Below are 26,400 nucleotides of genomic sequence, written 5' to 3' on the forward strand. Positions count from 1 at the left end.
ATACAAATCGCACTCATATAACAAAAAAGATGTGAAAAGGAATTGAGATTAGATGAAACCTTGAGAACCAGATAATGTTCTCATCAGAGGATGTTGTAAAACAATAAAGACAGAATTAACAAACAGCAGGAGCCATGACCATGGTTGTAAATGCAAACCTAAAGGTGACTTACCTCACTGGCCTCTTCATTTAGCTCTTACAGATCCTCCCCTTGACCCTTTAGGGCACCTATACACAATAAAATCCCCTAGGGTCACCAAGGATTAACTTGATGTACCCTGAATGCCTTAAACTTTGCTGGTTGAAACTGGTAGCAGAGGGCTCAATGCCAGAGCAGTGTTTTTGGCAGTGTGAAGAGACTGGATGAAGCCTTTGAAATAACAGCACTGTACCAACGTGAAGATGCAGTCTTCTTGGCCAGGTTTACCTGCACTTTTGCCTTGGTGAGATGGTAATAAGTGTCCGAAACAGCTTTTGTACCAAACCCATCATGTCAGAGTTATTTAGCTGACCCATTGAGAAATTTTCAGTCACCTCCAAACAGAAGGTGTGGTTAGTTGGACAGGTCAGTCCGCCATAGGTGAATTAGTTTATCTCACCCATGACGCAGCACTGAGTGTGCAATACTTGCACAGCATTAACATGGCTGTGTAAAGACTGTACACTGATGAGTTTAGTGTCATAATAAGAGAGGTTGCAAAGTATTACATGTACAAATGAAATAAGTTGATGTTTCATGACAGCAAGAGCAACTAGTAAAAAACATCTCAGATCCCTTCAGAGTCGTGTAACCCATAAGATCATTCCATTTAAAAATCTAATCTTTAGCGACTACTTGATAACAATTGACTGAATAGCTGATGAATTTAGAAATACCTGGTCTGGGGGCCCTATTGAGCAACCAATGGAGTAGCATGCTTGCTTGAGAGTCTCCTGCAGAATTTTATCTGAAGTGCTGTTTATCTGCAGGTTTTTTTTAAATCTTTTTTCTTTACAATACTTTACGAAAGATTCCCCAAAAAATGGGTAGTAGGTCTTAGCAGGTCTTATTAGTTGGTAGTAGCAGAAAACACTATGAGCCCGAAAAAGTCCAGAAAGTCCAGAAAGGTCAAAAGCTCCAACTGAAACTCAACTCCCTGAGTTTGGGAATGGCCTCAGCTTCCGCCCTGTCCTCCCCAATTCAAGAGTTTCCCTCCCCAGAGACTGATGTGCAACCCACGGGTAGATGTGACACAGAGGGAACACAAGTTTATCTCCATTGGATGATGGAGGAAATGCAGAGACATCTCAAAGTGATACCCAAGCTAAGCCAGGATGTGCAGGAAATGAATCTCCATGCAATACCAGTGCTGAGGAACGAAATGCAGGCATGTTTCCAAACGTTACCGGCGATGATTGAGATGCTGATCCACGTTGCGCTGGCCCCGGTCCAAGCTGAAAAGCAAGCCATGAAAAACCACCAGCCGAAGCTGCTAACCAATCCGAGTTCACTCAGCTGTGCGCTGCGCGAAGTTAGAGAACAAATAGATCTAGCTGCCTATATTATAAGAATCATTGGCTGGAGGAAACCATCATTAACATCGTCACTGCAGCTGCCTTGCTGAAGGACGCCTTCCAGCTCAACCAGGAGCCTCCGCTGGCGTGGGCACATCACGCGTCCCTACTGAGTTCAAGACGCAGTGACCGTCCTTGCCCCTTTATCGTCCGGTTCATCAACTTCAACAATGCTGCTAATATCCTACAGGGGGCCCGAGAGCTTTGTCAGATCAACACTGGTGGTATGAGGATCTCCATGTTACCTGACCATATGCCAAGTCGCCCTGGTTAGAGTCGCTTTCAATGCCGTCAGGAGCCAGTTATGGGGCATGGAAGGAGTTTGTTATGGTCTTTTCTACCTGGCTTGTCTCCAAATCAGCTACAGCCAAGTTTGTTTCTGCAGAACATGCCTAAGCCTATGTCAGAACCATGTCCAAGGGGTGATGTTTTAATCTGTCATTTATATATAAATGGGTTCTGACAATCTGATTGCCAGCACAGCTTTTGGCATGCCTGTACGTTTCCTTAGCTGGAACATTTGCGGCATGGGCAATCCTGTTAGAAGATCTCAGACGTAATATTTCATATTTGGCACTCTCAGATGTAATATTTGTACAAGAAACTCACCTTAGACTTAAAGATCAACATAGACTGCGGCCCTCCTGGATTGGCTAGATTTACCCCTCTAACTTAAACTCCAAAACTAGAGTGGTGGCAATTTTAATCAATGAGAGAACTCAATTCCCATGTACTGATTGCACACTGGCAGGCACACTGATGCAGACCAAGATGTTACTGGGAAATGTCTATTCACCCAATTTTGATAGTGTTGCCCCAATAGATCCCTTCGTACTATTCCTCACCTAAATATCCACCGGCTAATATTTGGTGGCAATTTTTTAAGATCCAATCCTAGATATTTCTCATCCTCACACTTTATCCCACTCTGCAATGGCTAAAGCTTTCTCTGACTCTAGAATAGATTATTTTCTTATAGATAACTATGGAATCTTGTGTTGCTACCATCACTATTGACCAGCAGTGCACATCTGACCCCTCCACAAAACTTCTTAAGAAACCTCTTAATCTATCTCCACCAATGACACTGGGTGTTAATACTACAAACCCGAGCTACTTATTATGAACATGAGGATAAAGCCAGCTGTCTATGGCTCATCAGTTAAAACGACAATCCACCTCCCGTCTGATACCCCAAATCAGTACTTCTGCTAACACCACTACTGGAAATAAACACCACATTAAAAAATCATTCTACTCCTCCCTTTACAATTCCGAATGTCCTTCTGATACCACAGAGATGAATCAGTTCCTTGCCAATCTCAAATTCCCAAACACCAATGCGTCACTGCGACAACACCGGATTCTTCACTTTCTCCTGTAGAATTACACGCCTCAATCAGAGCGATGAAATCTAATAAAGCTCCAGGCCCTGATGAATTCCCTATGGATTTCTTTGAGAAATTCATATTAAACTTGCACTTCTACTCCTATCGATGTTTAATAAATCCCACTCTAACTCAAGCTTCAATGGCTCTTCTCCTTATAAAAGACAAAGACCCAACTACTTGTGGCTCATACTGTATATACCTCTGTCCCTGTTAAATGCAGAAGTGAAAGACTTGGTCAAAACAATTGCTCTTCGCTTGGAAAGGATCTTGCCTACTATTATTTCGAAGGAACAAAACCGCACCATTAAAAGTCGACAACTATTCACAACACATTCATCCATATCCATAATACTCGCACCCTCTTAAATATTGGCTGCCTGTGTTCACAAGGGCAGTGAGGAAGTGGACTCAGGAGGCTAATGAGACATTGCAGCACTGCTTCGAGTTGACTGACCGGGATTTGTTGTGTGTGCCATATAGGGAGGTAATCAACAGCGTGAGTGATTGAATCACAGAATACATCAATGTCTGTGTGAACACCGCCCTGCCATCCCGGACTGTACGCTCGTTTCCCAACAACAAGCTCTGGATCACCAGTGACCTGAAGGAGCTCCTTAACAAGAAGAAGAGAGCCTTCAGGTCTGGAGACAGGGAAGACCTTAGGGTGAGCAACGACTACAGGAGGAAGCTGGAGGCCAAACTCCACCTCACACCTCACACCTGTGCCGGCCATCTGTCTGCTATCCTGTGTTACCTCTTCAACCTGAGCCTGACCCTGGAGAAAGTGCTGTGGAACACGTACTGCCTGGTTCCGGTTCCAAAGAAGTCAACTCCATCTGGCCTAAATGACTATTGACCAGTTGCCCTCACATCTCACGTGATGAAGGTGCGGGAGAGGCTGGTCTTGGCCCACCTTAGGCCGCTGGTGAAACCATCATTGGACCCTCTGCAGTTTGCAAACCAACCTCATCGACGGCATCATCTACAGCAGTTTGCAGGTTGTTTTACAACCTTTTTTGAGCCAAGGCACCTTTTTGGGGGGACAGATGAGGGGGCGGGCGCAAGTTTTGCAATTTGCGCTGCAATTGAACGCAACACTTCTGTTAAGGGGGGAGCGCTTCGAAATTTGCGATCCGCCGGTCTGTCAAACAGTTTTCGGATCACCGGCTCGGCTCGTGGACTAATCAAGTGAAGTTGGATAATTTCCCACGGCACACCTGACCATCTCTCACGGCACACTAGTGTGCCGCGGCACACCGGTTGAAAAACACTGATCTACAGTACCTGCTTAGGCGAGCCCACTTGTATCTGGATGGAACCGGTTGCACTGTGAGAGTCACATTCTTTGACTTCTCCAGTGGATTCAACACCATCCAGCCATCACTACCGAGGGAGAAGCTGCAAGCAATGAAGGCAGACAAGTCCACCATCTCCTGGACTACTAACTATCTGACTGACAGACCACAGTTTGTCTGACTGAGTAATGTTCTGTCCAAAATAGTGGTTAGTAACACTGGAGCACCGCAGGGGACCGTGCTGTCTCCCTTCCTCTTCACCTTGTACATCACGGACATCAGTACAACTCTGGGTCTTGCCACTTGCAGAAGTTTTCTGACAACTCTGCAGTGGTTGTGTGTATTAGAGATGGACGAGAGGAGGAGTACAGAACACTGGTGGATGATTTCGTGGAGTGGTCTGGTAGGAATCATCTGATTCTGAATGTGGCCAAGACCAGGGAGATGGTCATCGATTTCAGAAGGAGGAGGAGGGTTGTGCATTCTGTCTGTCCACATTGACAACAGGCTGAACTAGAAGACCAACACTGAGGCTGTATACAGGAAGGGGATGAGCAGACTCCTTTTCCTGAGGAAACTGAGATCTTTCAATGTGTGCAGCAAGATGTTGGAAATGTTCTATCAGTCTGCCGTAGCCACTGCACTTTATTACGCTGTTGTCTGCTGGGGGAGCAGCATTGGAGCCAGGGACACCAGCAGACTTAATGAACTTATCAAGAAGGCTGGCTCCGTAGTTGGCTGCAAACCAGATAATTTTGGGACTCTGATGGTGAAGAGGTCACTAAACAAACTGTTATCCATCATGGATAACCTTGATCATCATCTCCATCACCTACTGGACAGACAGCGGAGCTCCTTCTCGAAGAGACTGATCCAGCCCCGCTGTCAAAAGGCCTGATACAGGAGATCCTTCCTGCCTGCTACTATGTCCCTACACAACTCCTCACCACTGTCTGATAGAGAGCATTCTGGCCCTTAGTCTTTGTTTAGGTCACATCCACTCTTTCTGCCCTTTAATCAATATTTTGCATTATTTCATTTATTATTTTTTTTATTTACTACTGTGTGTTGTGTTTTCATTTATTCTAGCGTGTTTTACTGTAATGTTGCTATGACAGAACAATTTCCCAGTTTGCATTCTAAAGTCTGCCTGCCTGCCTGCCTGCCTGCCTGCCTGCCTGCCTGCCTGCCTGCCTGCCTGCCTGCCTTGCCTGCCTGCCTGCCTGCCTATCTATATATCTATATATCTATCTATCTATCTATTATTTCCCTGGATGCTGGAAAAAGCCTGCAACAGGGTAGAATGGGAATACTTATTTGAATTGAAGCAATTTGGCTTCGTAAACAAAATTCATCAGCTGGATGAGATTATTATTCAATGGCCATGTATGATTTCAAGGTAATGATGTCTGACTTTACATTGACAAATAAAAAAAAAAATCTCACTACTATTCAATTCAATTTAATTTACAGAGGGACAAATCACCACAAATGTTATGTCAAGGCAGTTAACATACAGAGCCTTTAATGAACCAACATTCCCACATGCACAAGCACTTGGCAACAGCGGAAAGGAAATACTCCCCTGTAACTGGGAAAAAAGCTCAGGCAGAACTGGGCACAAGGTGGGCAGCCATCTGCCTTGAACGGTTGGGTTTAGAGAGAGGGGGGAGACAGACAGACAGACAGACAGACAGACAGACAGGGAGACAGACAGGGAGACAGACAGGGAGACAGAGAAGCAGAGCAACAATAACAATACTAGATTATCAGGTCTAAACAGAAACGTGTAACATCTATTATCATGATCCTGGGTTTTGGTGGTAAATAAAGGACAGCTCTTTCCTTTAATTCTGTTTGGCCTGCGTTTGGGTTACCCTTTGCACTCTCATAAAAACCTAACTCTCTATCTCTAACAGTATTTGTGACAGAACAAGCAGTACAAAAATGGACTCAGCAGGCCAATCGTTTTTTGTTGTTTCTTTCAATCTCCAGAGGCTCACACATGGCCCAAGACCTTATTGGACCTTGTCACTTTCCCTCAGGAGGAGCCAGAGGATATTCAGCAGGTGCTTGCTCTTTTTTAAAAGAACCCTGGATGTGCCTAGGGAAATCCACCGATAGCTGTGTACCTTGGGTTACCCTCAGCCTATTAGCTTCTTGCCTGTCAACAGCACTGGTGACATGGATTTAATTCCCAGGACTTCAGCATATCCTGCATTGGCCCCACATCCAGTTTTTGCTCCAGTAACTCGACAGCTAGATCCTGCTTGAGTACCTTCTGTACGCTCCTGCTCCTTTGCCCGTCTTTAGCTCCTGCTCCTACACCCAAGTCTGCAGTTCCTGCTCAAGCACTTAAGTCTGCAGTTCCTGCTCAAGCACTTAAGTCTGCAGTTGCTGCAAGTCAGCTGGACCCTCTCCGGCTCCCAAGTCAGCCTGCCCATCTCCTGTCTCCACGCCTGCACCAGTTACTGCCCCGGCACCACCAGCAGTCGCCTCCACGCCTGGTCCGACATCAGCGGCAGTCTTCCCATCACCAGGCTCAACACTAAAGGCTACTGCCCCTAACTCGATGGTGATATTACCTGTTCCTGCTCCTAGAGGCCAGAAGCAGCCGGTCTGTCGCCCACTCCTCCTCTGAAGGTTCCTGTTCCTGCCTGGTTGCCATCAACGGCCAATCTGTCACCTGCTCCTGACGTGGTGCCAGCAGTAGCAGTATCATCACCTGCTTTCTGCCCCGAGGGCCCCTGATCCTGTTCTGATGACAGCAGTGGTCGTTGTCCTGTAAAGCCAATACAGGAATAACCAAGAATGAATATATAAATGTAGGCACCATCAGTTTCTGTCAAAAATGCATCCAAAACTAGAAAGGCTGAAGAAATTAAGTTTGCCTCCTCAGGGATAAATCGTCAAACCTAGTGAAATGCATGTCCAATTAACTTTACTTGATGCTGCCATCAAATCTGGCCAGCTGTGTGACATATTTACTTAGCTAACATGGCTAAAACTTATTTTAGCAAAAAGTGAAGGTTATGGGGCAACTGACTCTGGTGCTTTAACTGGAACATAAATCTGAAGTAGGATAGAGTAGTTTTTGGAGGTCTTTTTTGCCAGAATGTGTATCACAAAATCGACTGCAATACAGATTGGCCTATAAAGAGCAAATCCTCTCCGACTCGACAATACATTAATTGGTCAAAATTAATTAGTGGAGTGGATGGAGTGTCATTACATTAATTTACAAACAGCTAAATTGGTTGTGGCACTGACTGTGTGATTGAAGATAATTGCATGACGATAATTATCAGGGCTATTTGAACCAATCAGGACAAGGGTATCAGTGTATGGGACCATAATTACCAGCAAAAACATGATCTGTTATTGTTTCAATGTAATGAAAAAAGGTTTGATAAACTAGCTGTGAGATAGACTGCATTATTGTACAACATACTGGCTGCGGTAGTGTTCAGTGCTGCAGATAAGTGCAGTCCTGACCCAGCATTTGGGTTACTGGCCATGACAAAACTGCTTGGTTGCACACCACTCTATATCTTGGTTGTGACTGTGGGAGGCTCACTGTCACGGGATTTTGTTGAGGAAGGGACTGTGACTGAATGGGTTACTGCAGTTTAAAAGACATCTCTAAAAGCAAGTCTGCATACAACTTCACCAACCAGCACAACCAATGTACTGTTGGGTGTGTGTACATGATTTAATGTACTGTATATTGACATGTTTTGTTTCCTTATTATTCACTGTTTGGCAAGATCATGTTGTCATTATGAAGGATTTTTGATCATCTTTACATGCCAAATCAAATTATTTTCCCTATGATAGAGCAGCCATCAAGTTTATTATAAGATGTAGTGAGATATTTGCATCACAAAACTGTCTGCGCTCCAGGTTCTGGGGCAGGAAAACAGAGTTCATTGACTGCTGATTTGATTAATTAATTTTGTACACAAAATTAACACAAGACAAATAAAAACATATTTGGATCTCATAAGAGTTCCGTTTACAGCAGGGGTCTCCAACCATATTTACTCTGAGAGCTAATTTGACAAAACAAACGTTTCCAAAAGCTACTCATGTTTGACATTATTAGTGACATTTATTCACATGGCAGATTCTCCACCCAAACCAGCTGAATAAGCGTCTTTTGTGCTTTGTGAACATTAACAAAATGTTGATATCAAACACACAACACTAACATTTTATATCAAAAAGCAACATTATTTTTCAGCATACATTTTCAGTGTCAAGCTCACACTAACAAATTGATCATATTAATCTCATAGAAAACAACACAATGTTTTTTCTGATTGTAATATTTTACTAATACTATATCTTTCATATTTCACATTTATGTCCGTCCACAATTTCCCTAAACAAACTTGACAGCAGCGTCATTTGTCAGACAGCCAATTGGCTTATTATCATTTTGTGACAGAAGGGGGCGGGATGTCTGTGAATTTGATTGGATAGGAATTTAAACAGGTTTTCCAAGTGATGTTGTGTTATGAAATGTATGTATTCTTCGAACCTTTAGCGAGCTACTCAGAAATGGGTGGCGAGCTACTGGTAGCTCACAAGCGACGTGTTGGAGACCCGTGGTTTACAGTCACACACAACACATTGTCAAAGGCTCCCCTAGCAGAAAATACCCCACAAAGATTTCCACTTACGTATTTGGTTTAGGCTAGTTTCAGGCTTATCTAGAGTGAACTAACAGAAGTTACATTTTATGATATCTGGTGCAGTTAATTTGGTAGGTACTTGAGTCTAGGCTCTGGTTTCACACATGTAAAAACAAATCAGACGTTCAGGTCAAACACAACAGGGTCCGATTCAGCAGGATCAGGGTTAGGGTGAAATAACCACTATTATCATGGGGGAGGATGTGTGTTTGCACTGCAGCTTCTGAGAGTATAAAAAAGGACCCAAGCTGACCAGTGATTATAATACATTCCCCCTCTGTGTTAGCTTTGCAACTATGCTCTGTAGGTACACACAGGTTCTGTGCTAATAAACTCCAACTGTCATTCTGGTAACATTTTCCTATCCTTTATTTCATCAGATTCAGAAACACTCCAAAACAGCATAAAACGTTAAAAATGTGTCCTGGCACCCGCAGATTGATTTCCGGCCCACCAAGTCATTTTTTGTGGCCTGCGAGAACAAAATAAACGTCTTTGTGGCTTTTAAGCATACATTGTCCATAAACTACATTACAACAGTGACGGCATCCTGCCATTAAAATGCAGCGTTTCCACATCAGCGCCAGATCAGCGTTGGATCAGCGATTCACAAAGGTGATTTTCCGAGGATAGATTCTCGGATATTTTAGTAAATCATTGTTTCATCGATGTTCTTCTTCGATTTGCTCTCCCCAGCTTTCCACAGCTGTATCCGACTCACTCTTTTACATTATTATTTATCTCATGTATTTTTGTCAGTGAAAGCAAATTGTAACTGTCCAGGCCGAATTAAACTCTCTGTTCCTCGTAGACTTTTTTGGAGTTATCCACGGATAGTGAGTCACATTTACTACTTAGATGTGGAAAATGTATGTACATTTAAGATCATTTCTAGATCTTGACAAGTTGTTTTATACATACACCTTATTGTTATTATTGTTTATTGTTGAAATTGCACTTGTTTTACTTAAGAAATTTCAGGTTGTTCATAATATGTTTTGTAAAAACATAGTTAAATAAAAGTAAACATTTGCAATATGAACTTGTACCTCTTTGCACTAAAACAAAGGGAAAACTTAAAGTTGTCAATTTATAGGTTATTATGCTATGATTTTAGTAATCCGGCCCACTTGAGTTTAAATTGGGCTGAATCTGGCCCCGAACTAAAACAAGTTTGACACCCCTGCTCAATACGCAGATCATAGGTAGTGCTCCCCTCCGTACATTTGGTGAGACCTTCTATGAGATTATAAATCAATGCAACGTCTCTGGGCTAGCTCTTTATATGTGAGGCTCCAAACTTTAAAATTTTTGTCTATCCAACACAACATCAATGATATTGGATCCTTGGAGCCCCAGCTCACATCATCCACTGAGGCAGCATTGGCCCCTTATTTAACGAGAAAATAGGTGTATGTTCTATAAATTAGAAGGAATGGAACAACCTGCCACAATTTCAGCAAATGTGCAGAAATCTAATTGAATAACTTCTGAGTGGAACGGCAGTGTAGAGCAAAACAATTGTAGCAAAAGAAGAGACCAGGACAAATAAAATAGAACAAAGACGAAATGATTGGACGGAGGGAAAATAAAGATAGGAAAGATACGAAACGGGGGGGGGGGGGGGTAGCGAGCTCAAGGAAAGAAAGAGGGAACACAGAGGGAGAGAGGAGGTAAAGGGAGGCAGAAAGTGAATTAAGATCCGTTTTTATTCTGCCGCAGCCTATCAGGAGGGGCGGGGTGGTGGTTGGGGGGTGGGGGGGGGAGCCCGAGGCTTGACGCGGGACGTTTCTGCTCTCGAGCACCGCGGATTTACTCCTGCTGACACGCACACGATAACAGAAATAAATATGGAATGATAACGAGCGACAGCGCAGGATGGACAGGCGCTGAGATCAGCTTTAACTCCCCTCGGTGGCGGCTCTGCTTGGACATGGTAGGACTATACCCATTCCGGTACAATATGTGGCATGTCCGCTCCTGTAGGTGTGCGCTTCAGTGTTTTTTTTTTAAAGACGCAATGCGAGGAGTAGCAGATTAAGCTACGCAGTTGAAAGTAGAGAAGGCAGCGACGATAGTTTCGCCGTTTTTCTAACTGTCAGCCACACTATTTTCACTTTGTAGCTGCTTCCCAAAACACCATAGTCCAATACGTGCCGTTTTCGAACGAGGAGCGATGATTTCCAAATAGCATTCAAAATATGAAAGATAAAAGACCTATTGCATCCCGGTCAAAATGCGCACCTGATATAAAGAGATTTGAGAGCAGTGATGAATCGTCATGACCCCCCTCACTTCGGCATAACAAACGTCATATAAAATTCCACATATTGTACTAAATATTAACTTTTAGAATTGATAACACCCATTCTTCCAGAAGACGTCTTCCGCCAAACTACAGTATACAGGGCGGAAGTAATTACAGTTTAAACCTTGCCCTTTTTCTGAGGAAACGGTCCAGTTTATGGCGATTATTTTAATGCCGAATTTACCACAGGGCCATCAACTAAAAACCTGTTTTACATCATGTCCCGTGTGCTGATTATGCGTGTACGTAAACAGGGAAACTTTAAACTGCTACAGTCTTAAATTAAGTTTGGCCTGCTGTTCCTACGTTCAGGAGGACAGGACGTCGGTCGCTGCTTTTGCTCTACCCCACCGGCGAATGCAGTTTCCGGCCCCCGTTGTGTCTGTCAGCTGGTGAAGTCGCGTTTAGGATGGTTGAGTTCTGGGCGCAGACAGCATCGGGCCCGTCCGTCAGGCGGGACGGCGGAAGGCCAAGTTGAAGTTCAGCTCAGCTCGAGCCTTCTGATTTGTGTGCGCGCGCGCGTGTTAGTCATCAGAAAATGGCCGCAGTTTGAACCAGCGGGCTGACTTAGAATGGTAAGCCGACAGAGGGCCTCCTGTCCCGACATACAGCCGGGGCACAGAGCCGCTGGGATCAGCAGAGCAGCTGCTGATTGAGGCAGCTGGAAATACAGATAAGATTCAGGTTCATCTTGGGAACTTGACCCACTTAACAGTAGTTCAGAGGCCAATAGAAAAAGTTGGCCTCGTCCAATGTTGCTCAACCATCAAAGTAAATTTGGCCACCGCTGTTAAGTTGGCTCTTCTTTCTTTCTTTCTTTCTTGTAATGTGAAACAAAAGAAGTTTTTGTGAGACTTCACATTGCTGATGGATGGATGGAGTTAGGTGTGGGCTTGTCATCATTCCAGAGAACAGCACCTATTGGATTTTTTAAACATCTCACTTATAGCTTATTACTTGACCTGCTGCTAGTCAAGTTATGCCCTCAGTATAAGCAACATTGAACGGCATTCTGCAACACTGCTGACTGAACTGCACATGGGTGTGTGTAATGCTGTGCCTGTAAAGATGATCCTGCCTTGATCAGCATATTGTATGGGCAGTTTAGGGTGGAGGAGTGTAGCAGCTGCTGCAGCTTTAATTAAGTCTGTTGTTTGGGATGGGCTGTGTTCATAACGTCATTTCTCTTCTGTCTTTCCTTTATTTTTTTACCCCCTCATCTGGTTTCACTAAACCACTCGCACCGATGTGCTCTGTTACACCTCTGGCAGGATTCTTCTCAGAATGATTATTCCTGCATTTCCCCCCCATTTCTCTCCCCGTGGGTTTTTTTTTCTCGGGCCTTAACTTTTCTGGCGTGTCATCATTTCTGGAGTTAACGCAGCAGAGTCATCTAAGGCAACTGGCGCTCTCTCATCTGGAGTCCTCAGAAGAAAAGTTAAGCACCCCAGGAAATGCAAAGCTATTTCTAACCGAAGCAGCAGGGAAGAGCTCTGTGTTACACTGACTAAACTAATGAAGACACTATGGATAAGTCATTTCACACGAGTGATTCATGTTAATGCAAAGTCAGCTATTACATATTCTGGTTAATATGATGTTTTGAACTCTCTCACTGTCCAAAGCCCAAGTACACTCCACATCTGTCACTCAGTATTGAATTAGCCTAATAGCTAAGAATTGTTTTTGTAATTTTGATGAACTGGTCAACTTGTCTAATCTAATTTGATGCTTTGAGAGAAAACAACTGTTTATCCCTGTTTATTTAGTTCTTTGTTGTTATTCACTATATACTGTATATATTTAAAGCAAATGCTATTGCCACCTGCGTGCCTCCATTTGCCACAAAAGATTCTAGATGATCAGAAGTTATTCTTTAGTTTAGTAATTATTTCAAACCATCAGTCTAAAATGCTCTTTGACTCTCTATTCCTTTAACTTTGTATCTAATCCACTTCATTGTTCCTGCTACAGCAACCAGTTATAGTATTACTGCTACTGTAATATAGCTTCTACTGCTGTAGTTAGTATCACTATCACTATTTCATATTACTTATGATACTGTTATCACACCCTCTGATACTGCTATGCTGCTAATTCTATGCCTGTTTCCATCGGTTCCTCTACTTTCATTACTGCTGGATACAGCTATTACCATTGCTACTACCGTACTTACTCCTACTAGGGCTGGCATTACTCATTTTGAGGCCCAGGGCTAAGGCAGCACACCGATATATTTATATACACCTTCATCACTACATGAAGTTTAAAAAGCATAACATAATCATCAAGAAAGAAGGCATAGTTTTAAGGACAATATTGCCAGACTACCATATACTGTAGATAGGATTAGGTAGAAAGATATTAAGTGGATGTTGTCAGTAGAGGCATCATTATACCTTTCTCATGGATTTCTTTTGGTGAAACTCCTTAATTAAGTCTTCATCTTCCCATTTTGTGGACATGACTGTTAAGCTGTTCAGTCTTTGTGCTTGGATAGAGGTTGTCTTGACTGATTTTAATGTCCAACTTGGAAACAACCTTTGAAATTGTAAGGCTAAGATAAATCCATATATCAACATTTGGAAAAGTACTCTGAAGTTGTTCCTCTTTCAGCAACATCATTAAGTTCATGGACAAACTGAAGGAGCCATTCCTCAAAGACACATTCTAAATCACTGCTGTCCTTCTTCTGTATGCATTCCCCATTTTTCAGTATAATTATTAACAGGAAGGTCTCTGCATGGGTGTGAAGTGCACAGATCTGTAAACTTACATACAGGAAATAAGACAGGTAATGTAATCTTCTTGGAGATGTTACTGGACACATTGTTCAAGAGTACAACCGCCTGGGACAGGGGTACTCTTTTCTCACAAAAACTGGATGATATTTAGGAGAAATTAGTGTAGTGTTCAAATTTAAGATGAATGAGTTGACGATTAAAATTGGGAGAGGAGGAGAGCCAGCTGCTTATGCAAGGCATTTATCAATAAAGACATTTATCATCCAGTTACTCAGCCACACTTGCTCTTAGATTGATGATTGGTTGCTCGTTAATCAAATTGATTTGCAGAAAATGAGACAGGTTAGAAACAAGGTTGATGGCAGCTTTAACAGTGTTTTTGTCACCAATATTTAAAGGAATAAGTATTAGTTCTTCCTATCGGTAGGGTTGTATAATAGCTTCCTCTATTACGTGCCACAAGGCTGGTGACTGTGGCAATATCCATTGCGCTAACAGCCTCAGGACAAAGCTCCATTCGTTCATCTTGAACACGAGTCTGCCCTCTGCCTTAGATCTAAGCAGCATTGACTTCCCATATGATTATGTTTTTTTAAACAAATACCTTTGGCAGAAGTTGAATTGGGTAGATTTGGAATCTATTATTATTTTTTATTAAAGAGACACAAACCTGCGGGGGATTGTTGCCTATTTCGCTTAATACCTTCAAAATTATGATTGGCAATAGTGCCTTCAATGTTGTAACCAGAGAAAGAGCCAAATTGTTAAAAAATGTTAAGAACTGCTGAAGAGACTGCTAAAAGTTTGTATGAACAACAAGATGTCATCCATGTAAAGCAATATGTGGTGCTTATTGCTATGAATAGAGATGAGATCATGATAAGGCACACAGCCTGTGCTAAAGGTTCCAAAGATAGTATGAATAAAATCAGCCAAAGGGGGAAAACCTTGACCAGTGCTTCTCAATACATGAAAAGAATGAGAAAAAATGATGTCTGGTGAACACTACAGTGCGAGACGTACGGTCTGAATCATAGATATAAAATGTGAAATAACAGCCAAAAATATAAAGAACTTTCCAGATATATGACCTTGCCAGCTTATTGAAAGCCTTTTCTGTCCATCAAGACAAACAATGGCAGTGGATGACGGATGAGAGTCATCAAAAGTTTAAATAATGTGAAATAGGCAACTGACGTGCACCACATAGGGACAGGATAAAGGTCATAACAATATATGACTGATATATGTATAGTAATAATAATAATTTTCTGCCAGCCTTCCTATCTGACTTCAGTTGCAGCAGTGGTGTTGCTCTTTGCTATCATTTCCAGTTGGGTTGAAAGAGAAAGGGAGAGATAGAGGTGGGAGAGGGAGACATGCAGAGAGGCACAGCACCAAAGAGGAAGACTCATTATAGCTTTGTGTTCTTCATACGCCTGTAATATTTTCTTAGCTCTTTGGAAGTGAAATATGCAGCAGGTGATCGTTCCATGTTGTTCCACTATAGACTCATCTCTGTAGAAACCATCCCTTATATGGGAATGTGCACATACTGTGGTTACATTACGGAAGTTGGTGTTGACTAAGCAAGTTGTTTACCACTGTCATGATACAGAATAAACCTGATTGTGTTGCTTAGGCTAAGCCAGTGGTTCCCAAAGTTTTTTTGCAGGGCCCTCCTTTTGTAGATAAGAATATTTTTATATATAATTTTCAATGTCCAGCTTTGACCTGTATTTTGGTTTTACTCACATATGTAGGATGTGCCCAAAGCCAGGAGTGCAGCCATGGCTCTCCTACCTGGGAAATCGCTCATTCTCCTGCTGCAATACAAATAAGTTGTTAATAATAATAATTAGTTTAATCCCTCACAACTGGGCTTGTAATGTTAACTATTGTCTAGCCAAGCTATGACTCCCATGTGTCAGACCGGCTGACTAGCGCAAACTGTGAAGCATTGTCAATTTAAAAAAAATTTAAGAACAGGCAGAAGAGTCGCAGTAAACACAGACAACAACAACAAACCTTATAAAAGAGGATAGAAAAACATGGAGCAATAATGTTAACTGGACGCTCATTCCCCTGCTGCGATACGGAAGTATGGCCTCATTCATTTGCCTTGCCGCTTCCACCCACCCCAGCAATAGCTCTGCGCCCCCCACTTTGAGAACCACGGGACTAAGCCAACTAACGCAAAGAAAGCCTAGGTATGTTAAGCCACCTTTGTATTAAACCCCTCCTGTCTCATGTTCATCACATGTGTTAATATCTTATATGCAGGTGTCCATGTCAGTGGATAAGGAGCAGATTTTTTTTTTTTTAAACTAAGGTCAGGTTCACAGTCAAAACTAGAAAGTCAGCCAAACAGGCCAACAACTTCAAAGGGGAACAAAGCTGAAATAAGAAGTCCATAAAGCTAGCAGGAAATAGGAACGTCAAAGATGAAATAAAGTCTAACAAAACGTGTCACCTATATCAGGGGTCCCCGACCTTTTTTGGGCCACGGACTGGTTTCACGTAAGACAATATTTTCAAGGACTGGCATTCAACGAGGGGACCTTATACAACTCACAATTAGGTTGAATTAGTGTGGAGCCCTGAGCTTGTGTCTCTGCAACGAGACGGATCAATCAAGGGTTAATGCAGTGGTTCCCAAAAATTTTCTGCAGGGCCCCCCTTTTATAGATCAGAATATTTTCACGCCCCCCATATGTCGTAATAACCCTGGCAGAGTTGTCATCTGAAATTAACTTTTAAGGCCACCATCATTTACAATATGGGTCGCGGACCCATTCTTTCATGTCCGTGGCTCTTTTGTAGTTGGGAAGTACTGCTCGAACTCTTTCAAAAGCAAAGACAGGTGATCACGAATCAGCGCGGAGAACGGTGACTCTTTAAAGACGTTTGTTTTCCAAAATGTTTTGCTGGTTTGTGGGCTTAATTTTGGATGTAAAGTATCTCGTAACGAACATCTTAGCATGTGCCAAGAGACACAGCCAGTCACTTTTCAAAGTAAAAATCCTACAAAATCACAAATATCAGTCTTTCTGTGCGGTCTGGTACCAAATTTAAAAAAAGGGAAAATGGCTGGTTATAAATACTATAGATACTATATACTGTAGGACTGATTGGGGAAAATGGGGAACAGGTGTGGAGCAGGGAAATTAATCATGTGACTGATTGGCTGAACACAGACATGTGACAGACCAGAGATAAGGAGGCGGATGACCACACATACATGTACACACACAAGCTGTATTCCAATATGCTGACTTGCTGACTCCACACTTGGGCACACTGACTGTGCAGTGGAGGCAGACTCCAGAAAGTTTGCACTCAAGGTTACAAGTGAGGGAGTGTGGACAGTGAACAATAGTGATGGCGAGATGAAGCTTCATGAAGCGTTGAAGCTTTCCATCCAATTGCTCAACACATGGGCCGAAGCGTCACGGTGCTTCATTTGCTTCTACTGTGCCATCAAGTCGACAATAAATGTAAAACAGGCAGTTTTATTGGCTGAATCAGTCACGTGGTACGGCAGGTTCGCGAGGCTTCGAACGTCACCAACACACAACACACAACACAAGATAATGATGATAACCCTCGGGTAAAAGATCAACTAGCTTAAAGATCAACTAATGTCCAAACTGTAAACAAAGCGACTGGCCCATCGAATAATCAGATGGCCTCGGGGGACAGAGAGACAACACCTCTGGTGTTCATCTTCATATTTTCGTTTAGTTTTATGCTCTCCTGCCTCCATGGGGATTTTGTCAGTAGCACCCTGAGACTGCGCGCGCACATTAGAATGTTTCATGTTTGGAACATTAACGTTACTTAGAGACATCCGTCAAGATCGCGTGATGACAAATTATACATGAAGAAATATTACACTGAAATCGGACCGCTTTTTGTCTGTATTGCCAAACAAACGGCACATGCATTTTAGATGTTTATTTTACAATATGAACATCTTGTACACTAAGAGAAAAATCAGTGAGCACTCGAGCCGAGCCGCACGTCAGCCGGGGGATCGATTGCGTTTCGTTGCCTCTCATATTCGAATCACGCGCAAGGCGTCAAACGTCACCATATACCAAAACACGCCTCGATACGCGCTTCGCTAAAATCTTCCTGGATTACTCGACACATGCTTCAAAGCCTCGACACGAAAGGATACATCACTAGTGAACAAGTGAAAGAGATAGTAAAAACTTGAATCTCCACAGATTCAAATTTGTCTTTACTAAACCTAACCAACCCTAACCCTATATATACCGCATGTATATATACCTGCCAATTTTTCCTTCCTATTTTTCCTCATTCTTCTCCGTTTTCATTGAAACAAATATAAGGATATAAGGATATATTTACAAAAACTGAATAGCTAATTGATTAAACTGTTTGAAATGTAGTCCTGTCCTGTGCAGTCTGGACTCCAGAATTGGAATCACTTTTAATGTGGCTACACCACCCCCACGTCAACATATTTGGGTATAGGGGAGGACCGAGGGAACAAACAGGAAAAGAGAACAATGACAAGCTTCAAATGTTCACCCAAAGATGTCTTGCATTTCTAAGCAAAATTGACTTGTTTTATGAAAAAACTATGGCAATTTTGATGTCATGAGTTGCTGTGATTAATCACATTGTTAAAAAAAATTCAATAATGAATTCAAAGCTAGTGTATTTTATTTTAAAAGCATTGCAACAAGTATGAACAAGAGTGCAATAACATTTGGTTGCAAACACTTATAATAAGTAAGTAAATAAATAAGCTGCTTTTTAACAGCAGGATTCCTTTTACACAGTAGCAGTTAAAATATTTCTTGTCGATCGGCTTCTTGTTCCGCCTTGACATGGAGCAAACGTACAGGTCTCGTCAGCTCCCGATTATTTTCACTTATTTTACATTTCTCTACGAATTCATAGGCGAATTATCTTCATGTGATACTGTTTAATATCTGCCGCCCACTCTTCTTGGCTCGGACGTGGTGCTCCTCGCAAACAGAAATAAATGATTACCCAGAACACCGGCCGTGAACTACAGGTAAACTAGCAGGAAAGACAAGCGACAAGCTAACAGTAGAACTTCCTGCGAGGAATTCCGGCTCTCCCGTGAAGCAACCCTGGCAGACTTCAGAGCATAAATGTCTATCCTTCACCTGGACCTGAGCCAAGAAACTGAGGCTATACGCTCGGAAACAGTGACAGGCTTTCAAGGCTTACGCCAAGAAGTAGGAGCATGCTGAAAGAGGAGATGAAAAAACTTCGCCTGGACCATGCACGGGTGACGGCTGAGCAAGTGGACATGGCACACAGTCAGGCAGACATTCTTGAACGCCTCCAACAACTGGAGCACCAGAACGAACTGAACTCAAAAGAACTGAATTGGCTTAAAGACAAGTGTTTCAATCTGGAAAGCAGTAGTCAGCGTCAAAGGGGACGGAGGGCGCCTGCCCCACTCAATTCATGACAGAGCTTATTCCAGAGATTCTGGCAGCGGATAATTTCCCCTCCCCGAATGTGATTGACCATGCTCGATCACTGGCACAGAAGCCCAAAAAGGAAGCTCGCCCGGGGCTGTTTATCTTCCGGTTACACTATTTGGTCGGAGAGGAGAGGATTATGGGCATCACTAAAGGCAAAGGCTCTCTGCTCTAGAAAGGCACGACGATCCATATCTACCCTGACCTGCTGACGAAGATAACCAAGCTCCGCTCTACATTCAACGCAGTGAAGGCGAATTCCGGGAAGCCGAACTCGTCTCGAATACAGCCTCTTCTATCCTGCGGTCCTGGCCATCAACCTTCAACCCGGTCGGAAAATGCAGACTGAGCTCTGAGAGAGAAAGAAAACTCAGGTTGGCCGTTATATTATTCGTCATACTTAAGACCGACTCAACTCTTGACTTTTTGGATATCACTGATGCACATATTGGATAGAGAAATGTGTAAAACATATTTGTAATGATTAATGGGGCCAACCTGGTAAGTTAAAGTTGAATAGTTCAGCAGTACAGTGCCATTGCACTGCGATGCGATTCAAAAATCTAACTTCTCGTTCCTTCTTTCTTCTCCCCCGTTCACCAATCGTACTCACAGGTCAACTTTTTTCTTTTAGACCAAAAACTTCTGCCTCAGGTTAAGCGCTGTGACTATGAAGCAGTAGTGATTTCTGTGCACTCTTTTTTCTTTTGAGCCCTCGAAAAGGGGGGCAATATCTTCATTTACAATTTGTTATCCAACTTGCAAGGTCCACCATTAGAATTCTTGAGATCTGCATGGGAGGGGGATTTGGGGGTGGCTTTGACAGCGGAGCAGTGGGAAAAAGCCCTGGAAAGGGTGCATACGGCCTTAAAATGTGCCAGACATGGCTTGATCCAGTTCAAGGTGCTGCATCGCCTACACTTCTCAAAAGATCCGATTCTACCCGTGACAGGTGCACGATTTCACCTGCCTCTCAGGCTCACACATTCTGGCATTGTCCCAATCTGTACAGCTATTGGACCTCAATCTTCAAAACACTGTTTTGAAGATGTTTTCAAAATGGTAATTGAACCGGATCTTATGATAGCTATTTTTGGCTTAGCAGGAGAGGACAATAAAAATCTTTTGGTAACTAAACTCAAAATAACTAAATTTGTTGTATGTTAGCGCGGAGGTGAATCCCTCCCAACTGGAAATCACTGAGCTGGGCTCCATGGCTGAGAGAGGTGCAGCAGCATCTCAAGCTTGAGAAACTGAGGTTCATGATGCAAGGTTCAACTAATAACTTTGAGAGAGTTTAGGGGCTGTTTGAGGAATATATTCACGATCTGGTGCAGAGCGGTCTCCCGTATACGGCCTTGCGGGCCGGAGGTTCCCCACCCCTGACTTAAAGTATGTACAGATGACTTCCTGGCTTCAGTGTACACTAGATTTAAGATCATGCAATCACATGCAATGCTAACACGTCATTCCAAATTCGTCTTGTGCCCCCTTCTTACATATTACAACATACACATGCAGTGTGCTCCTATCCTGGCCATTACAAATACAATTCCCAAACCAGGTGGTGATGTTGCCTGTGAGGATGCTCTCTACTGCTCCAGAGTAGAAGGATTTGAGGATCCTTTTTGAGAATTTGAATTTCTGCCTGAGGTAGTCAAGAACCTGCTTTGCCTTCCACGCCACAGTGTCCGTGTGAGTAGTCCAAGTTAAGTCCTCAGTGATTTGAACACCCAGGTGGCACAGCTGATTTTAGTATTTGCTGCCCATACTCACAAGTTCAGCACAAGGCTGCACAATGGGTCTAATTCCAAGTTGAGATACAGTATATTCACATCATTTTGATTCAATACCAAAACTCTCCTGTATTCAGACTTCAAACATACCTGAGGTTTTAAGCACCTCCCCTAAACAGAGGAGTTTGTGCAGCTATCAGCAATTCAGACTTGGAAATGAAGTGTCCTGTGTGGAACTGTGTTGTTCATCTTGTTCTTTTCTGTTTGCTCCTCCCTCTTGTGGGTGTGTTTCCCCTTAGTTCTTGTTTCCCACACCTGCTGTCTCTTGACACTCACTCACCCAATCATTCACACTCCTCTCCCCAGCAGTCTATGATCCTTTGTTCTGTGCCAGATCATCCTGATTTGTATCCTAGTACGTCTCCTGTTCTGGTTCCTGTTAGTGATGGCGAGATAAAGCTTCATGAAGCGTTGAAGCTTTCCATCCAATTGCTCGACACACGGGCCGAAGCTTCACAACGGTTCATTTGCTCTACTGTGCCATCAAGTGGACAATAAATGCAAAACAGATTATACTGACACCATGGGTTTGGTGTGTGAAGCTTTGAATTGAATAAATCAGGAGTGGTTAACCAGTTCAGCTCATAGAGCCACAAAACATTCCAAACACCATAGAGAAGAGCCATAGAGGTGACGGAGAATAAATCAGAATACAGGCTGGCGGTAAAATAACTCATCGGCACCTCGGCAGTGCCCTGGCAACTCAACAGCTACAACTCCGCTTACTTGGTCCATACGGGACTTGAACTAGCGACCCTCGGGTTCCCAAGCTGAATCCCTATGGACTGAGCTACTGCATCAAACAGTAAACAGAGAGACCGGCCCATCCCATAATCAGATGGCCTCGGGAGACGCGGTAGCGCAAAACCTCCGGTGTTCATATTCATATTTTCGCTTAGTTTTACGCTTTCCTGCATCCATGGTGCTTCTGTAAGTAACACTCTAAGACTGCGTGCGCACATTAGAATGTTTCATGTTTGGAACATCATCAAGATCGTGTGATGACAAATTATATGTGAAGAAATATTACATTGAAATCGGACCGCTTTTTGCTGCATCGCCAAATATTGACCTATGCATTTTAGATGTTTATTTTACAATATGAACGTCTTGTACACTAAGAGAAAAATCAGTGAGCACTCGAGCCGAGCCGCACGTCAGCCGGGGGATCGATTGCGTTTCGCTGCCCCTCATATCTCCAATCGCGCACCAAACCGCAAACCAGCTCCTAAATCAGTCACGTGGTACGGCAGGTTCGCGAGGCTTCGAACGTCACCACATACGTCACCAACACACGCCTCGATACGCGCTTCGCTAAAATCTTCCTGGATTACTCGGCACACGCTTCAAAGCCTCGACACGAAAGGAAACATCACTAGTTCCTGTCCCTCATGTGATTTTCCTTTTATTCTTGCAAGTTCCTTGTTCCTCATGTTAGTTTTTAGTGTTGCAGTACCAGTGTTGTTGTAGTGTCTGTTCTGATTTTTGACTTCTTGGATTGTCCGTCCAGTTGTACTGCCTGTTTTGGACTGCTGCTTATCCTTATTCCTTGTGTTGCCTGCATTTGAGTCCCCACCTAGCTGTTTCCTGTAACACATCATCATAAGTTGTGGTCCTCTCCAGTCTGGAGCTGTCTAACTCTCATATAACTCACTGAAAAGTGCGGGAAAACATGTGTTAATGCCTGAAAATCATGATGACCACAGCACTATACGGTACACACAAACAACACAGGCACAGCCACTTCGTCTCCTCTTTTCTGTATCTTATCTGTACATAGATTCTCTGTTCAGACTCTAATTAGAGTGAAGTGATCATGTTCACTTTACTATGATATAAACTTGTTTACACAATAGATCCATATGCTTATTTGTATGTATGTTGTTTAGATTGGATATTAATGTGATTTGATTTTAATCAGTTATGCCCTGTGTACATTATGTGCAGACCCAGGGCGAGATTTAGTAAGCATTATGCAAATTACTGTCCAGGACACACATATCTGCAACAGTGCATGTTTTCAATTTAGCCCTGTATTTTCTATAAATGATTATGTAAATGAGCACAGCAGCAAAAAGTTCATTTGAATGCACTGCTGCTATTTTGGAAGCTTCCATTATCCTGTTGTCTCTTCATGAATGTCTCCTCCCATTTTTTAAAATTCATATGTATTAACAAAAAAAAAAAATCCCCTTTGATGGGAAGAAACCTCAGGCAGAACCGGGCTTGAGGTGGGTGGCCACCTACCTTGATTGGTTGGGCGGCGAGGAGAGAGAGAGCGATAGAGATATATAACTCTAGATGTATATAATTTTTTAATACTTATATCAGGACAGGGTTTTCATCTCTACAGGACAGGCTTCCACCATAACCTGTGAGACGAGAGAGCACAGAAAACTCTAGGGAAGAAGTAAAGTTAGTGAGTGCAGTGATAATGCAATAACATGGGTGTGCAGATAGAGAGGGGAGGAGGAGAGAAGAGCTCAGTGCATAATGGGAAGTCCCCCAGCAGTCTAGGCCTATAGCAGCATAACTAGGGGCTGGTCAAACCTGGCCTGCCTTAACTATAAGCTTTATCACTGTGTGACAATCATATAAAAAAATGCTCCTTTCTCAGTTGAACATGGTGCAGCCTGTCTGCACGAAGCTGTCCATTGGTCTCTATGATTTACTGAAAAATAATTGAAGATATAATTATAATTATTTTGAGTGTGTGTGTGTGTGTGCGCGCGAACACATCATAAAACACAATTTTATAAACTGAAAACTTACTCACTGTTGCATTATTATCAATAGCCCCAACATCAGCCTCAATATTTGTGCAAAAATGACCTAATGGCACCTTATGTGCAATGCTGTCCAATATAAAATCATGTTCATTAATGAAATTAAATAATGCAGTTGCCTCTTGTTTGCTCAATCTTCTGTTGCTGTAACACTGCTAATTTTCCCACTTGGAGAATAATAATATCTTAATTATTATCTTAACATGGTAGAGAAAGGCATCATGAAAACAGTGTGTTGAGCCACATTATTTTCACATCTAATTTCTACCAATTATTTGAAGAATTATTGCTTGCTGTAACAGTTTAACCTAGACACTTTTGGTGAATTAAGTTTTATTTAATTTCTGTGAAAGTGTTTTTCTTACATTGAGATAACAAGGCAATTATCAAACGCTAGATTTAGTTTGGTGTGGAGAGAAATGTTGTATTTTTCAGTAAGTAAGGCAAATGCTGAAACTACTTTACCTTGTGTCAGGTCTGCTCTGTGGACTGCATGCTTTTTGCTGCGATGCTGGAGCTTTGACGTTGTGCTATTGTGGTATACTATTTCGGTTTTACAATGGACACATTGTACAGTTCTCCTTTTGTTTCAGCTTGAAATTATCCAAAAATGATTACAACAGCAATAATCATCGGTCAGAAACATTATGCTGATACACTGTATACAGTATGTATCAAACATACTGTACAGATCAGAACAAATTACCCGAAATATACAAATTTGCATCCAAAATGTGTATTAATCAAGTTACTCAAAGAATTGTTTCAACATGCTGTTGATGTTATGGTGCACACTTAACACAGCCAAACAGAGTCAAGGTACTGTTACTTTCATGTGTATACTGTCCATCCCTGCAAAGGAATGGTTACACTATGTCTTTCCACATCCATACAAGTAGATGCATGGAAACAAAGGGTTCAAAGAACTGCTGTGAATGCCCATGGAGGAATGTGATGGTGATGGTTAAACCCCTATTCACAAAACAGGACACTCAGAGACCTGCACCTCAAGAACGGGTTATCTAGATTTCAAACAAGTTTGAAATTTATTGTAGCATCTGGGAGTTGGGATGTGTCATAGCACACATTTGGAGAGTTGCTAACTTGAATGATTTGAATGAATTGTGTGAGTGGGTGTGTGTTTATGTGAATTTGTCTGCTTTTGTGTCTGTTATGCAGGATGAGTTTCATCCATTCATTGAGGCTCTGCTGCCCCAGGTCCGTGCCTTCGCCTACACGTGGTTCAACCTCCAGGCAAGAAAAAGGAAGTACTTTAAAAAACACGAGAAAAGGATGACTAAAGAAGAAGAGAGAGCTGTCAAAGATGAACTTCTGGGGGAGAAGGCAGAGGTGGGATGGATGGATTGTAAAAATATTTTTTTTTTAAATGTCTTTCACAAATCATAGAGAGACTGAAATCAAATAAGTCTTTGAATGGTTAAACTAAAGTTTATTTTCCCGAGATTTGTTCTTAAATTTGAAGGCAAAATATAAATATATAATGCATACTTTGGTTTGACACAGATCTAAGCAGCCGCAGCAGAGCAACAGGAGCAAATTTGTTTACATTTTGCAGCAGCTTTTTAGGCCCACGAGTCAAATAGCATCTGTCCACATTCACTTAACAGCCATGCTGAAGTTTTGCGCCTGCAGATTGACAGAAAGACAAGACAGCTGAAAACTATGTTTGGGCAAATGAATTGTGTTTTTAGGGCGGTACTATGTAGGACCACAAACATATAAGAGAAGTTTATGAAGATATAATTAAATATTAAAAATGTAGTTAAATGTTTGATTGTTGAAGACAGGTTGGTCTGACAGAAAGAGTGAGAGCGAATCAAAAGATCGGATTCTTTGTTCACTAAGTTCCTACATTTTGTTGGAAACAGCTAATCATTTATTTGATATTGAGTATTTATTTTGTTAACAGTGGTGATTTTGTCATAGTATGAGTTTAAATGTCCTCATAATGTCCCTCAAATGTCGCGTCATTGTTGTAGTCGTTCAGCACTTTTATGAGGGCAATGTTGAACCACAAATGTGGAGAAACAGAGTGTAACCGTTTTTGCTATTACTGACTTCCCAAATGTGAATGGTGGAATTGACGGCACAAGTATTGGTGAGACCACCAGCAGACACTAAAAATGTCATTCTACATTCTTCGCAGTTAGGGTGAAACATGTAAACATCTAACAAAAAGTTCAGAAATTTGTGTTTGCTGGATTATTTCTCTGTTACATTTTATACCGTTGGAAAGCCTGTTCAGTTCCCTTTTAAATGGTTCCCCATTTGTAAGGAACTGGCTCGTGTTTCATTGCAGCTTAACACACACACAC

The 26,400-nt window shown here is 42.3% G+C and overlaps 1 protein-coding gene across 9 annotated transcripts in view; it reads left to right on the plus strand.

Annotated features, from left to right (window-relative positions):
• Positions 1-10,693: 10,693 nt before the first annotated feature.
• The window catches only part of nfic (nuclear factor I/C), a 42,113-nt gene continuing 26,406 nt past the window's right edge, over positions 10,694-26,400 (plus strand). For all 9 annotated transcript variants that reach the window (XR_012960884.1, XR_012960883.1, XM_076141536.1 and 6 more), the window contains exons 1-2: positions 10,694-10,874; positions 25,244-25,414. Coding sequence is in view for 7 of the 9 variants with exons in the window: in XM_076141536.1 (XP_075997651.1) it covers positions 10,794-10,874; positions 25,244-25,414 (252 nt within the window). In the remaining 2 variants the exon portion in view is untranslated. The remainder of the gene's footprint in view (positions 10,875-25,243; positions 25,415-26,400) is intronic.

Source organism: Genypterus blacodes, unplaced genomic scaffold, assembly GCF_046128005.1.
Source record: "Genypterus blacodes isolate CSIRO-AG114 ecotype Tasmania unplaced genomic scaffold, CSIRO-AGI_Gbla_v1 ptg000019l_1, whole genome shotgun sequence".
In the NCBI taxonomy this organism is placed as follows: domain Eukaryota; kingdom Metazoa; phylum Chordata; class Actinopteri; order Ophidiiformes; family Ophidiidae; genus Genypterus; species Genypterus blacodes.